The 16,095-nt window shown below is 45.0% G+C and overlaps 1 protein-coding gene across 4 annotated transcripts in view; it reads left to right on the top strand.

The window, feature by feature from the left end:
* CAB39L (calcium binding protein 39 like) overlaps positions 1-16,095 on the top strand; it is a 111,560-nt gene that overhangs the window by 63,176 nt on the left and 32,289 nt on the right. For 3 of the 4 annotated variants that reach the window (XM_006121347.4, XM_006121344.4, XM_006121346.4), the window contains one exon: positions 8,577-8,741. The exons of the other annotated variant lie outside the window; for it this stretch is intronic. In XM_006121347.4, coding sequence (XP_006121409.1) covers positions 8,577-8,741 — 165 coding nt within the window. The remainder of the gene's footprint in view (positions 1-8,576; positions 8,742-16,095) is intronic. 4 annotated transcript variants of the gene reach the window in all.

Raw genomic sequence — 16,095 nt, 5'->3', positions numbered from 1 at the left:
ACTTACATCAGTAGGGCATTATAATCTTCCTTTACCTCGACAATGTCCTAATAAAAGGCCCTTCCCTTCCAGAAACACTCAAAATGACAACTACAAGAAGGAAAATATTTGAATCCCTAGGTCTTATCAACAATCAGAAATCCATGTTGCATCCAACACAGTCTCTGGACTTAATAGGTGCCCGACTAGACTCCATCACAGCATGGGCATAACTTACTGTCACAGATTCCAAGCAGTACAAGATCTCATGATCATCACCATGAGCCCTACAATGCCAGTACTTACCTGCCTCCAGTTCATGGGGCACATGACAGCAACATCTATTGCTATTGAGGTGACACAGGACTTCTCGCCGCTTATGACAGCAACATGTAGTTTCTCATACATGACTACATTTCTGATGCCTACAACATTGGCTGGTTTCTGTATATGCTCCATTGAGGCACAGTGTCCACAAACATGTTTCCCTCCCATCCAACCTGGTCGTTTCCCTCAAGCTGTAGACTCATCCATGGAATCTGTTCTCAGGGGTACCATTCCACCAAGATCAGCTCATCATACAGATCACTACAGATGCTTCCTTACTCAGACGGGGTGCACACTTGGACAGTCACCTTGCTCAGGGTCAATGGTCTACCAAAGAAACAGCACTCCGTATAAATCTGTTGGAACTGAGAGCGGTTGCCAACGCATGCAAGCACTTCCATATGTGCATTTACAACACCGTTGTCAGGAAACTCACTGACAATATGACAACTATGTATTATATAAATTGTCAGGATGGGGCCTGATCCCACTCCCTCTGTGCCGAAGTGACATGTCTGTGGAAATGGGACATTCACACCAAAGTGTCCTTAGTGGTGTCGTACCTACCTGGAATCAACAATGTCACGGCGGACATGTTGAGCAGACATTTTGTATTGGACCACATGTGGGAGTTATACCACAGGATGCTTCAGCGTATCTTCATCATTGGGGGTATCCCCAAATAGACTTCTTTGCCTCATATGAGAATGCCAAATGCCCACAATATTGCTCTAGGGCCAGAGTGGGCCTGGGATTGCTAGGGAACACTTTCTCCTCAATTGGAAGGGCCCCCTATTTTATGAATTTCCTCCAACCCCATTAATCCTGAGAGTCCTAGAGAAGAACAATAGTGATGGAGCAGTAGTAGTACTCATAGGCCCTCCTGCGCCCGACAAACATGGTTTTCCTATCTCTCTCGGATGTCTCCCCAACCACCCTGTCCCCTCCCTGAACACACTGATCTATTGACCCAGAATCAAGACACTCTGTTGCATCCTCAGCCCTGCGTTCTGCATCTGGCAGCCTGACTCCTCATCGGCTCCAAGAATCCGAAATATGTTAGCACTGCTTTAAGGAAGTCTTGATGCATAGCAGGAAACACCTCCCATGCTCCACCTACCTTAAAAAATGGCGCAGATTTGTGTCCTGGTGTAACGACAAATGGCTCGAGCCGTATGCAGTATCGTTACATTACATTGTAGACTATATCATCTTCCTAAAGCAATCGGGACTAGCCTTCGCCTCTCTCGGAGTTCACTTGGCAGCAATTATTGCCTTCCACCACGCTATAGATGGCTTCTCAGTATTTTCACACCCCATCACAAAGAGATTTATCAAGGGCTTATGCGATCTTAACCCACCACATAGTGCACCACCACCAATGTGTAACCTAGAGATGGTGCTAGATACCCTTACTCAACCCCCATTCAAGCCACTAGCCATCTGTCCTCTATCCATGATGACTACCACAGTGATTTTCCTACTAGCCACAATGTCTGCTCGCATAGTCCATGAATTGGCCACTCTCATGGCAGTACCACCATATACTATATTCAGTAAGGATCATGTAATATTGTTACCTCACCCCTCCTTCATACTGAAAGTGTGTTCCAATTTCCACATCAAGGAGACGATTGTTCTTCTATACTTCTATCCTAAATCCATGCATCTTGGCAGGAGTCTATTCTTCATACCCTGGATGTGCATAGAGCACTTGTCTTTTACATAGACAGAACCTGATCTTTTCACAGGTCACACTGATTGATCATTTCCATAGTGGAGCATTCTAAGGGTGAACCAATTTCAGTGCAGCATATATCTAGACTCTTAGTATCTTGCATCACCCCATACTACATCATTCGAAACAAACCACTTCTGGGAACACCCAGGGCTCACGCCACAAGAGCCATGGTGACATCTACAGCTTTCCGGAGAGGGGTCCTCCTTTGGGACATTTGCCAGGCAGCCACATGGTCCTCAAACCATACCTTAATGAAACATTACACTGTCTTACATATAATACGATTAGGGGTAATTTAGCTACAGCTAACCAGGAAAAAGATCTTGGAATCATCATGGATAGTTCTCTGAAGATATCCACGCAGTGTGCAGCGGCAGTAAAAAAAAAAGCAAACAGGATGTTAGGAATCATTAAAAAAGGAATAGAGAATAAGACAAAGAATATCTTAATGCCCTTATATAAATCCATGGTATGCTCACATCTTGAATACTGCGTACAGATGTGATCTCATCTCAAAAAAGATATACTGGCATTGGAAAAGGTTCAGAGAAGGGCAGCTAAAATTATTAGGGGTTTGGAATGGGTCCCATGTGAGGAGAGATTAAAGAGACTGGGACTTTTTAGCGTGGAAAAGAGGAGACTGAAGGAGGGATAAGATAGAGGTCTATAAAATCATAAGTGGTGTGGAGAAAGTGAATAAGGAAAAGTTATTTACTTGTTCCCATAATATAAGAACTAGGGGCTACCAAATGAAACTACTGGGCATCAGGTTTAAAACACATAAAAGGAAGTTCTTCTTCACACAGCACATAGTCAATCTGTGTAACTCCTTGTCTGAGGAGGTTGTGAAGGCTAGGACTTTTAACAGGATTTAAAAGAGAACTAGGTACATTCATGGAGGTTAAGTCCAGGGGCTGCTCTCGGGCCCCCAACCCTGGGCTGGTGGAGGATCCGCGACTCCCAGCCTGCTCAGGCTTCACCAATGGCAGGGCCTCGAGCAGAAGGAGTGGAACTTTGGGCAGAAAGGGTGAGGTAGGGGAAGAGGGCCCTGGGCCCTCAATTTTTGGAAAGGCTCCAATGTCCCTACATATCTTGCCATCCCTACTTTGTGTTACAGCCTTCATAGCTGGACTCCTGGCTACCAGCCACTGCTTTCTGAATGCCCACTTATGAGGGCAGAGCTGCCACCAGAAGCGGACACACATCCCCTACAATAACCTTGCGACACCTCCATCCCCTTTTTGGTCAGATCCCTACAGATCCATTACATTTCAGATTTAAATATCTGTTTCTGAGAGAGTTATACTGTAAACTAGAAGCTTCACTCCTTTTGGGGTGAAGTTCTGGGACAGTTGTGTGTTTGAATAGTAGGGAGCCTGATGAGCTGATGCGTCATCCACTTGGGCTACTCTGTTAGTCAGCAGGTTCCAGCATTAATTTTAGTAAAAGTCACAGACAGATCATGTGACTTCCATGATTTCATTTTTATTCCTGGTGAAATATAGAATCACAAAAATGAAGGGCTGGAAGGCACCTCAAAGAAGTCAAGTCCAATCCCCTGTGCTGTTGCATGGCTAAATAAACCTTGATCATCCCTGACAGGTGTGTGTTCAACTCGTTTTTAAAAGGTTCCAATAATGGGAATTCCACAACCTCCCTTGAAAGCCTCTTCCCTAGAGCCCTGAAAATCCACAGATATCTGCAGATATTCGTGGTTCATTTTTGTAGATGCAGATTGAAATTTTGTGCCTAGAACCTTGCAAATTTATGGATATCTGCTTTATATCCATGGGTGTCTGCATCCGTGAATGTTTGCGGCACATTTTTACAGATACAGATGCAGCTGAGGATACACATTTTGTGCAGGGCTTTACCTATTCCAGAGCTTCATTGGCCTGATAGATATTAGGAAAAGCTTTCCAACTAACTTAAATCTTCCTTACTGCAGATTACGTATGTTAGGCCTGGTCAACACAACAGCGGAAGGTCGAATTAAGATACGTTGACTCTAGCTATGTATCTTAAATCGAATTTCTGCGCCATCCACATAGTGGAAGGCTGATGGGAGCAAATGCTCCCATCGGCTTTCCTTACTCTCCTCATGGGAAGCAGGGTTACCGGTGCGGACAGGGATGCCCTCTGAGTTCAGTTTAGTGGGTCTTCACTAGACCCACTAAATCAAACCCTTGATCAACCACAGCAGCATCAATCTTCCACGTAGTGAAGACGTGGCCTTAATGTCTTCAGTGGACATGGAGGTTAAGTAGTCACTTCCTCTTTATAACAGTCTTCCAAATGTGAAGGGCTGTCAGCCTCCATCCCCCAGTCGTCTTTTCTCAAGACTAAACATGCCCGATTTTTTTTTTAAACCTTTATTCATAGTTTAGGTTTTCTAAAAACTTTTATCGTTTTTGTTGCTCTCTTCTGGAGTGTTTCCAATGGTCTACATGCTTCTGAAATTGTGGTGCCCAGAAGTGGACACAGTACTCCAGCTGGGGTCTTACCAGTGCTGCATACAATGGGACAAATTCATTCTGTGTCTTTTATATACAACACTTTTTTGTTATCACATCCCAGAACGATTTCCACTTTTTATGCAGCTGCATTATATTGATGATTCACGTTCAGTTTGTGGTCCACTATATCCCCAAGATCCTTTTCAGCAGTACTTTGACATTTTGTAGTTGTACATTTGATTTTTCCTTCCTAAGTGAACTACTTTGCACTTGTCTTTATTGACTTCAATCTTGACACTTGGTAATCAATTTGAGTCCAAGATGCTTGAAAGGGACAGTTCTCCAACTGTCTCTATCACAGAACATGGGTATCTGCTGCACCCTAACCCCAGACTTCTGGTTTGGGAAGATAAACAATGTAAAGGGAGCATTCTAAAATCCACAGTCTGTAGCTAGTAGGACCACTAAGTTTCTCTTGTCCATTGCTTCTTGGATCATATGGGTTCACTTAAGCACTTTGTTCCTGGGCGAGAACCCTACTCCAGTGTTATATGCAGACAACATTCCATTTCAGAAACAAACGTATTTATGTACTTCAGCAATGGGATTTATCAAGAACTATTCAGTTTAAATACAAGTGCCAAAATAGAGGCTAGACATGATCTTTAAGGACCAGTTTTTGAGGTTTCAGGGTCTCCCTGCACATAGATTATGAGGCTTAAGGCTAGAGAAAAAGGCTCTTAAACTTGGCCAGGAATAGGCTATTGTTTCCTGGAAGGGATAGTATGTGACAGCCAAATTACAGTGTATCCAAGAGGGAATAAAAGAAAATGTTGAAGTCATCTGTGTAGACCACGTGTACAAGGAGTTTAGTGGTGAAGAGAGGAGAGGGAAATGAGACAAATTAAGACAGAACGGGAGTCAAGATGCTGTGTAACTCCCAGTTTTTTTAGAATTTGTTTTTCCTTTTAATTATTTATTTTCCTATCTGCAACTGAAGTCTGAATCTTGCAGAGATTTTCTGCCTGGCAGAGAGGATTATTTGTGTTTAGGGAGCAAAGCAAAGTGGTGTTTTTTGTTGTTTTTCTTTTTACTGCAAAATGCTAGAAATTTTCACATTCAGCCAAGCAGAACTGGTGAAAGGCCAAACATGTACCAGTTTTGCTTTGGGTATGGAAATATTTGCACAGCTTTCATAAAGACTTAGATTTTCAATTCACAAGAGAATATCCCTGTTGCTAAGCCCTTTTGTATTCTGTGTGATAGCTCTACTGATGTGCCATTAACATTTGATGGTTAGCAAAAAGCATGTTTTTGAAGTAAGCTGTCTTAATCAAAGAGGGTGACCATGAGGAATGCTGCAGGAAAAAAAGCCTATGGTGGCTAAATAAAACTTCATTGGGGAGGGAATGTAGATTAATCTCCTCACTCGTTGACCTACACAAATTAGTGCGCAACTACAATCCTGGTATAGTTAGGAGGTAAATAGTATTTATTTTGTATATTGCAAAGTGTAAGCTTTGCAGTTGGCTATGAAATCAAGGGGACTGGTTCTAGTGTCTCTCTCCTGTAAATTTGGATTAATTCCAATGGAGTTAATAGTTATATCAATGCAATAGTGATGTGAGGTCAGTCCCCATCCCAAGATCTCTTATCTTGAAGTGCTTTCAGTCTATATATTATGTCATTTTCTAGGATGCTGTAGGAGTTATTTATAGAGCCTCATAATCTTGTTCTTTCAAACATTGGAAGAGTTTTCATTCAATAGAAACTTGAGATTGGCTTAAACCAGAAGCCTGTCTGAATATTTGAAGATTGGATGTTATCAAGACTGTTCCCATTCTGGCACTCTGAGTGCAGAAGGAGGGGGTCTGCAAGAGACCTTAAATACCTTGCCTCTATAGTCTTCTGCTAAAAAAAAAAATTGCCCCAGTCACAGATTCCCTGGCCTGGGGCGATAGGCTGCCACCATCAATGAAAACTCCTTCTTCTTGAACCTAGGAAGAAAGTACCTGAACTTCTTCCAGAGGGGTTACCCCCAAGCTCTTTTACAACAGGGGTGTGTCTAAACTACACCCCTCTGCCGACAGAGGGATGCAAATTAAGCACTTTGAAAGTGCAAATGAGCCCGGGATTTAAATATCCTGGGCTTCATTTGCATACTCATGTTCAGGCGCTGTGCTGATCACATGCCCTTTTGAAAGTGAAAGTACAGTCTAAGATCCTGTACTCCAAAATGAGGCGTACAGGGTCTGCTGAAAAAGGTCCCCACTGTCGGCAGAGCCGCGGATAGACTTTACTTTCACTTTCAAAAGGGCGTATGCTTGGCACAGTGCCCGAACATGAGTGTGCAAATGAAGCCCAGGATATTTAAATCCCGGGCTCATTTGCACTTGGAGGAATGCAGGAATGGAGGTAGCCCAAGAGTGCCTGGAAAAAAGAGAAAACAATCTGCAGTCTCTGATAGCTGACCTCAGTCTTAGGCATGCATATTCAGATCTCCTATTCCTTCCAGGATATAATCAAATCATAGCCTTAAAAAGGTGATTTTTATTAACAAAACTTGGTAAAGCATACTAGGTGTTATAAAGCAACTGAGAAAGGAACAGATTAAAACACAGAGAATTGTATCTCTGGGATTGAGAGTAATACAGTGTATGGGACAGAGGAGGGGAGAGGCAGATGGACTTAAACAGAGAAGTTTAACCAAACAACAACAAAAATCTGATAGTGAATGAAATATCTATTTAAACACAAGCTACTTACAGATTGGTGCTTCAAGGTCCAGTCCATTTTCATGCCCTTGTAGGCATGGTAGTTCTGCCCCAACTCCCGGCTTAAAACTCCCACAAAGAAAAACAGCGGGCAGGTATAACTTCCAATTAAAATTTCAACACATTTTCTCATTGGCTCTCCTGGCTCCCTGCCAACACCTCTATGCTACCTGAATTTAACCCTTTAAATGAATGCTGGCTAGGACTCCTGTCCATCATAGATGTTCTTCTAAAAGTTATGCTCTAGGAATTATTTTGGGGCAGTTCTGTGGTCTATTATATAGGAAGTCAGCCTAGATGATTACCATGGATCCTTCTGGCCTTGAATTCTATGAATATCCACCAAAATTTGTGATGATCAAATCTTAACCTGGTTTTGAATTAAACTTTACAAATGGGTCCTGTCTGTCTTCTTGACAGACTTGAATTCAAGTACCTTCTAGTTTAGGAGTGGACCTGAAACAACACACAGATTCTGTATTTTGCACTCCATGAATGATGCAGCTGAAAAGTTGGGCTCATCAAAAGTGTTTTAAAGTAAACTGTAAAGTAATGGAGGATAAAGATATTTGGCTTTGGTTTTTCATAGTGAAAATTGTTATGTTTTAGTGGAATCAGGTTAGATAGTCTATTCTAACCTACAGTCTAGGTTTTCTGTACATTTCATCCATAAGTTCCTAGTTAAAGGTAATGGCTGGTTGATTTAGGGCTTGAGTGGCAAAAACACTGTCAGGGGAAGAATAGGTTGCCATGGTGCAAATCTGAATGTGTCTGTAAGGAATTACTTGGTCAAATGTTAATGAGGCAAGTGCAGCCCCCAAAATGGGGGGCTTTGAACTGAAAAAGTATATATCTAGGGTTGGTAGGGATTGTGCTGATTCATTGTGTTTTCCTCATCAGTTTCCACTTGTGGAAACATGCGGGAGGTGGAAGCTGAAACATCGCCTGCCTTCATTTGGAGCGAATGCCTCATGAAACATAAAAGGGCCTTGTCAATACAAGGAGGTTATAATGTACATCTTTAATCAAGAATCTGACCCCATTTTATGTGTATTACAGATTAATGTATAGAATACACCAACAACTGAATTAGTGTGGGCGTTTTTTTGCCTGCATAAGGGCTGCAGGATCTAGAATGAATGTTTCAGCCCAAGCATATGTACAAATATAGATGACTATTTAATATCATTAACCATTGTTTGTACTGAAACTTTGTTTGAACAGTTTTTCTTTATTACCAGTTCTTTTACACTGAGGTGTGTTTGTTCTTTAACTATTAATGTACCATTTGATTACCAGGCATCAGAAGAAGTGTCAAAATCACTGCAAGCAATGAAGGAAATTCTGTGTGGTACTAGTGACAAGGAGCCACCTACGGAAACAGTGGCTCAATTGGCGCAAGAATTATACAACAGCGGCTTGCTAGTGACACTTATAGCCAACTTGCAGCTGATAGATTTTGAGGTAGGTCAATATTAGATCTCTGAAAATACAGGAATTCCATCTGTTTGATCTTGATATAGCCACTTAAACTTTAGGAAACTAAAACTAAACTAACTGACTTGTGTAGCTAGGCATTCCCAATACTCACTTTCATTATAAACTTTTAGATATTCTGAAATATGAGTTTTTTTCCAATAGAGCATTCCTCTGTTATGTAATGATCAATATGCTGGTACACGGGTGCCCATGCCCTCTCCATCGGACACATGATGCGCTAGATCCGTGGTCCCCAACACGGTGCCCGCGGGTGCCATGGCGCCTGCGGGGGCATTTCTCTGCGCCCGCCAAGTGCTCAGGGCTGGCCTGGCCCCGGGCACGTGGCGCATGCGTGGTGCCGGAGCCAGCCCCGGGCGCGTGGCGCACGGAGATCGCCGGCCCCGGGCGCGCGGCGCTTGGGGAAGAGGGGGGAGGGGAGAGAGCGCCGGCCCCGGGCGAGCAGCGCTTGGGGAAGGGGGGGGGGGGAGAGCGCCGGCCCCGGGCGCGCGGCGCTTGGGGAAGAGGGGGGGGGGAGAGAGAGAGCGCCGGCCCTGGGCGCGCGGCGCTTGAGGGGAGAGTGCAGGCCCCGGAATGCAGCTATGGGGGGGGCCACACCCCCCCCCGGGCGCCAGGCGGGCGAACGGCCACGCCCCCTGGCGCCCGGCAACCCCAAATGGTTGGGGACCACTGTGCTAGATTGTTTGTTGGCTTAACTCTGTAGAGTGTCAGAATAACCAAACGATGGACCAAAGGTGGGCAATAATTTTTGACTGGGGGCCACTTCAGAAATTTTTGAAGTGGTCCTGAGCCACCCTGGAAGGTGCGGGGCCAGGACACTTCCATGCTTCCCCATCTACAGACCATGATTAGTCGGGGGGTGGGGGAGTGCACAAGGTCTTTGCCTCTCCGCCTCCCCAAGAGAACCGCCGGCTGTTCGGAACAGCTGGTGGTTCCCTCTAGATACCCATGCCCCTGGCAATGGGAGGAGACTTCACATGCTCCCCCCTTCTGCCGCCAGGTCAATCCGGGTCTGGAGAGGGGAGCACATGATGTCTCTCACTCCCTGCTTCTGCCCTGCAAGGGAGCACCATGTTTAGTCAGCTGCCAGCTGAGCAGCAGCTGGCAGTTGACTTGAAGTGCTGAGCCCCTTGTAGGGTGGGAGACTTCATGCACTCTCCTGCCCCCAAGCCGTGATTGGCCTGGTGGTGGAGGAAGTGGCAAGACCTCCACAGACTGGATCAACTTTCTTTGCAGTCGGGATGTGGCCAACGGAGGCCCTTTTATCCACCCCTGGTTCAGATACATAAGGCAGCAGGATGTAAAGTACTACTGAAAACATAATGCTATTCTATACTTCTGGTGCATCCTCATCCTGAGCATGTTACATTCTGGTCATACTATCTCTGAAAAGACACAGGGGTTTTGGAGACAGAAAATGACTAGAGCCAGAGAAGCATCTCTTTATGAAGAGAGATGAAATGGATTGAGACAGCTTGTTCATAGAGGTATACAAAATAATGAATAGCTTGATAGACTGTATCAAGCCTGTTTTCATTTCACAGAGTAAAAGAATAAGGGGACATTAAATAAAAGGGCAAGGCAGCAAACTGAATGTAGTAAAATAATGGAATACTCAAAACATGATTAGCCCTGGGAATTCATTGCCATAGTGTAACTTTAAGCCAAGAAGAACTCAGAGTAATTCAGACAAGAATTAATCATTCGTGTGGACAATGACAATATCAATATTTGCATTAGAAATTATTAAAAATAAACTTAGGATGTTGGTGCAGAGTCAGAACTCATGAATTCCGTACTTCTCATTCTGCAGGATGCTCACACAGTGCCTCCTGTTAGACACAGTTTAAAGTAGGGGCACTAAAACCAGGTTCTAGGGAGAGTCATCCTTTTATTTTGTTCCCCTGGGAAGTCTTGATTCTGCAAACCTATGGTAGTCACTTATTGCATGAGTTTTTTCCATTAAATGGAGTACATTTTCCCATAGGAAAGAACTATTTATGTTCTTCTTTTCTCCACATGCTTTGAATATAAAACAAGATAAGGAATATTTGCCTCTGTGTTTATAACTCTAGAGGACTTCAGGTTTAATGGTAGCTTTCACTGAAATGCTATAAGAAAAAAAATACTTTATTGGAAAATATGAAAAATAGGCTACCTTTTACAGCATTTCAGGGAGACTTAATGTTCATTTTGCAGTATTAAATGACATAGCCTTGGAAGGTTTCTGTTGTAGGGATAGATTATTTTCATTTAGTTTTTAATCTAAAAATATCATTGTCAACATAAGTTGCCTCCCCTCCCTCTATTCTCGAATGGAGAGGTTTTTTTATCATAGAATATCTTCATTTATTTTTGATGTTTTCTCTTGCAATCGCTAAATGTATCAGTCTCTCCATGTTTTCATTAAAATCAGAAAAATAATTCAATAATTTGCAAACTGTAAACAATAAAAGGCACCATCATCATACGGCTTCTCAAATCATGGGATATCTGCCTTGCTCCTAAATCAGTATTCTATCTAGTTTACAGCAAATGGGAAATATTCTTTGGCTTATTTCTCCAGAGGACGGTCTCCCACACCAGGACTCTGTATAATGTGACAATTGTACACTAGAAACTATGTATTCTTCTTCGAGCAATGTCCCATGGGTGCTCCACTGTAGGTGTCGGGCTTGTGCACAGATTGGAGATCTTTTTCAGCTGTAGTCTGCTGGACCGTGCATGCGCAAAGCACGTCTCATGCCTTTTCACGCCATTTGTGTGTGCGCACGGACCAGCTCCCGCCAGTTCCTCCTGACCGTCCTCTCCTCAGATTCCTGTCAGGATTGAAAGAGAGAATTTCTTAGTTAGTTACTTGTTTAGTTGTAGTCTCCGTTCCTATAGTTAGTTACAGTTATATTGTTTTAAAAAAAATTCCTTGTAAATAGTTAGCTTAGTTAGTATAGTTGCCTCAGACAAAAAGGGATGACCATGCCCGGATCACCCAATTTTAAACAGTGTGGTTCATGCAGAGAAGCAGTGCCCACCTCTGATGGACACTCCCTTTGTATAAGGTGCCTCGGAGAGAGGCACATTCTGCAAAAATGTCTCCATTGCTCCAAACTCACTTTGTGAGCCAGGAGGGACAGGGAGATGAATCTAAAAATGCTCCTCTTTGAAAGAGCATTACAACTGCAAGGTACCAACGCTCCCCGCTCAGTGGAGCCTTCACAGCCCACATCTCGGTGGCCACCGTCTCCCAGGAAGTTGAAGAAAAGACCTTCTCCCTCTTGGTCTTTACCCCCGACGCAAGTCAGCGTCAGAGACAAGCCAGGTACCTCGGGCACGTCCGCTTCACGTGGCCCCAATAAACTCAAACAGAGCCGCAGTACATCGGCGCCGAATCCGTTGTTGTCTGTCTCCACAGCGCTGACTGTGCCATCGGTGCCATGTTCAGCACCGAGTGCTCCACCGGCACCAAGCCGCTTGCCGGCACCGACCACCACCTTGGCACCGACCGCCATCTCGGTACCCGCTACACCACCTATCATTGAGCCCCCGGTGCGCCATTCCTTATTGGCACTGCATACGTACACAGCGCTGTTATACGAGGCACCGTAGGACACGCTAACAGCGGAACCGACCACACGTGACAGACGGCACCCTGTGCCCAGGGAAATCTTTACTCTGGTCTCATCCTCACTGGAACATTTCCCTGTTCATACCACCAGCTGCCAAAAGGCATGGAAACTGCCGGCTCCTTCCCCCAGCCCGGACCACATGCACGTCTCCCCGGAGCCGCCCTCACCTTCTCCGGTGCATTCAAGGTAGTCACCGAGGCATCATACATGGCAAACTTATTGTTCCCCAGAAGTCTAACCTCACTACCACTACTGGTACTGACACTCACCAGCTCCATCCACACACCCCAGGGGAAGATTGCAATCTCCCAGATCACCAACACTTTCCACCCACTCGGCAAACTACTATCATTATTACAGTCGTCATTCCCACTCATTTCTCCAGGACACATTATTGCCTTAATCTCCTCACCGCTCACATTCCTCACCTGCCAAAGATCATTTGTCTGTACCACCCCCTACAAGATCACCAACTCCAACTGGTGTTCCAAATGTCATGCACCCAGCAACACCAGCAACCTCCTTCTGAACAGGGAGAATTACAAGGACAGTCACCCACTGACCAATCATCATCATCACAGATGATGCAGTCTTTCAAGGTGACACTTCACCAGTAGATGACCTTCGTCAGTTCAAAGAACTGTTCAAGAGAGAGGAAGACAGCCAGCATGTACAGCTTGTTGAAGTACAACAAAAACAACATAATTTGCTCAGGAACCTTCAACCATCACATCAAGCCAAAGTTGCACTACCACTAGATGACGCCATCCTAGAAATAGCAGATGATATATGGCAGGTGCCAGCCTCGACTCCCGCTACCAACAAAAAAGTAGACAAGAAATATTTTGTTCCAGCGAAGGGCATGGAGTTCTTCTTCACCCATCCACAACCAAATTCAGTGTTTGTGGATGCAGCTAAGCAGAGGGCAAAGGCTCCCCAACAAAAACCCAACGGCACAGATAAGGACAGCAAATGTCTAGATCTGTTCGTCTGAAAGAGATATTCTTCAGCAATGCTGACCCTATGCATGGCCAATTACGCAGCATTATCGGCCAACTATAACTGCGCATAATTGTCAAAGTTAGTGTCAGGTAAATGTTCCATGAGTGGGACCAAGCGCAACATTCTTAAGGCAGTGGTCCAAGAGGGCTACGCAGCCTCCAGAACAGCTCCGCATATAGCCCTAGACACTGCAGCGTGCAGCACAGCCACCTCGGTAGTCATGCACAGTGTGTCATGGCTGCAGCAGGCAGCTGTCCCAAAAGACCTCCAGTCTAAAGTTGAAGATCTTCTATTTGACAGGCAGAGTCTCTTTTTTGAGAAAACAGACCAAGTCCTCCACTCAGGCAAGTACTCCAGAGCGCCCCACACAACCCTGGGGATGTACACACCACCTTACTGGTGTAAAAGGTACACACCATACCAAAAGCAAAGACCGTTCTCCCATCAAATTACTTCATATAGACAACATGACCAGCAATGCAACAAACAGTGTCAACAGAGAAGATGACCCCCACCAAAAGTGTCTGGCCAGCACACCACCAGACAACAGGTTTGACGCTTTGGTCGAGGGACTCAGAACCATACCGCTCAACAACCACACTCATGCCGTAGACACTTTATTCCACCATCGTCTAAGGCCTTTTCAACAACAATGGGCCCATATTCCCACCGATAGATGGGTCCTTCAAACCATCGAACTACGTTACACCATCCCCTTCACATCACTCCCTTCTCCCATCCCGTCCCTTGTCAGGGACCCATCTCACGAATCTCTGCTAAAACAAGAAGTGCTTCGTCTACTCACCATCGGAGCAATAGAGAAAGTTCCAGACGAGTTCGGGGCAGGGGTTTTTATTCCCGATACTTCTTAACCAAGAAAAAGTCAGGAGGTTAGAAGCCGATTCTAGATCTTTGAGGCTTAAATCGATATCTTTGAAAGCAACGTTTCCAGATCGTAGCTAGGGTAACCATCACCCCGGCACTACACAGCGGAGATTAGTTCACGTCCCTCGATCTGCAGGACGCGTATCTTCTTCATATGGCCATCCATCCGGCCCACAGAAGGTTCCTTCATTTCCAAATAGGTGTAGACCATTTCCAAAACAAGGTCCTGCCCTTCGGTCTCTCGTTGGCTCCCAGGGTTTTCTCCAAGACTCTGGCAGTGATTACAGCATACCTACGTCATCTGGATATGATGATATTCCCTCATCTGGATGACTACCTAATCAGAGCATCTTCGTCAGCAGAAGCGCTTCATGCCACAAACACCACGAGAGCAGTTTTCAAGGCGTTAGGCCTGATTCTTAATATTCTGAAGTTAGCCATGACACCCCACCAGTCAATACAATTCAACAGTGCCCACCTCGATTCGACCAAAGCTCAAGCCTTTTTACCAATGATCAGGTTTCAAACAATCCAAGACCTGATACAAATACTTTCTACTAGTCCCAAAACATCTATACTCCACTGTCTACAGCTTATGGGACATATGGCGTCCACAGTGTATGTCGTGGCACATGCGAGGTTACACTTCTGGTGTCTTCAACACTGGATAGCCACAATATATACCCCAAACACCCACAGGAGGGTTACAATCCCTGCCCATGTCAAAAAATCACTGACTTGGTGGACCATCCCCGACAATCTGATGACTGGGATGCCCTTTCATTGTCCCCAGACAATGATTCAGCTTATTACCGACGCATCTCTCCTCGGCTGGGGTGCCCACTTGCTACACAAACAGATGCAGGGCCTATGGTCCCCCAGAGAATCATGGATGCACATCAACCTCCTGTAATTACAGGTGGTCTACAACACCTGCTAACACTTCCTCCCAGTTATCCATGGTCAAGTCATACGAGTCTTCACTGACAACATAGCCACTGTATATTACATAAATAGACAGGGAGGAGCTTGGTTCCGATCGCTTTGCGCCAAAGTGACACGTTTCTGAAACTGGTGCAACTGCCACAAAAATCTCCCTCCTCGCAGAGTATCTCCTCGGGCAGCAGAATCCACAGCCAATGCACTAAGCAGACATTTTTCCACGAACCACGAGTGGGAGCTACACCCAGAAGTAGTCTCCATCATATTCCATCGTTGGGGGTTCCTATTAGTAGACCTCTTTGTCACACGTCTCAATGTGAAATGCCCCCAATACTGCTCAAGGACCGGGATTGGATGGAACTCCATGGGAGACGCCTTCTTATGCAGTTGGAGTCACCGTCTTCTATACGCCTTCCCTCCCATGCCCTTAATTCCCAGAGTCCTGGAAAAGATAGCTATCGAGAGAGCTATGGTGATTCTGATAGCCCCCCTGTGGCCACGACAAACGTGGTTCCCTTACCTGTCTCGCATGTCGGTTCGCTCTTCATATCCTCTGCCCAGACACCATTACCTGCTCACACAGAACTGCGGGCGCTCGATTCATCCGCAGCTCGACCACCTGGCGCTGACAGCCTGGTACCTGGTTGGTTCCAACAAACAGTTGATACGTTCGCAAGCTGTCAAACACCTTCTATTATATAGTAGAAAATCTACCACCCGTAGTACTTACCTTCATAAATGGACACAGTTTTCTTCATGGTGTTCTGAGACACATTTAGATTCCTACTCTGTGCCTATCCACCGGATTCTGGACTATCTTGTACATCTTAAAGACTCCGGTCTTATGTTCGCTTGTATTAAAGTACACA

Source organism: Pelodiscus sinensis, chromosome 1 (genome assembly GCF_049634645.1).
Source record: "Pelodiscus sinensis isolate JC-2024 chromosome 1, ASM4963464v1, whole genome shotgun sequence".
Classification (NCBI taxonomy): Eukaryota; Metazoa; Chordata; order Testudines; family Trionychidae; genus Pelodiscus; species Pelodiscus sinensis.
The sequence above is the reverse complement of the archived record's forward strand: the minus strand, read 5'-3'. Positions and strand labels throughout refer to the sequence as shown.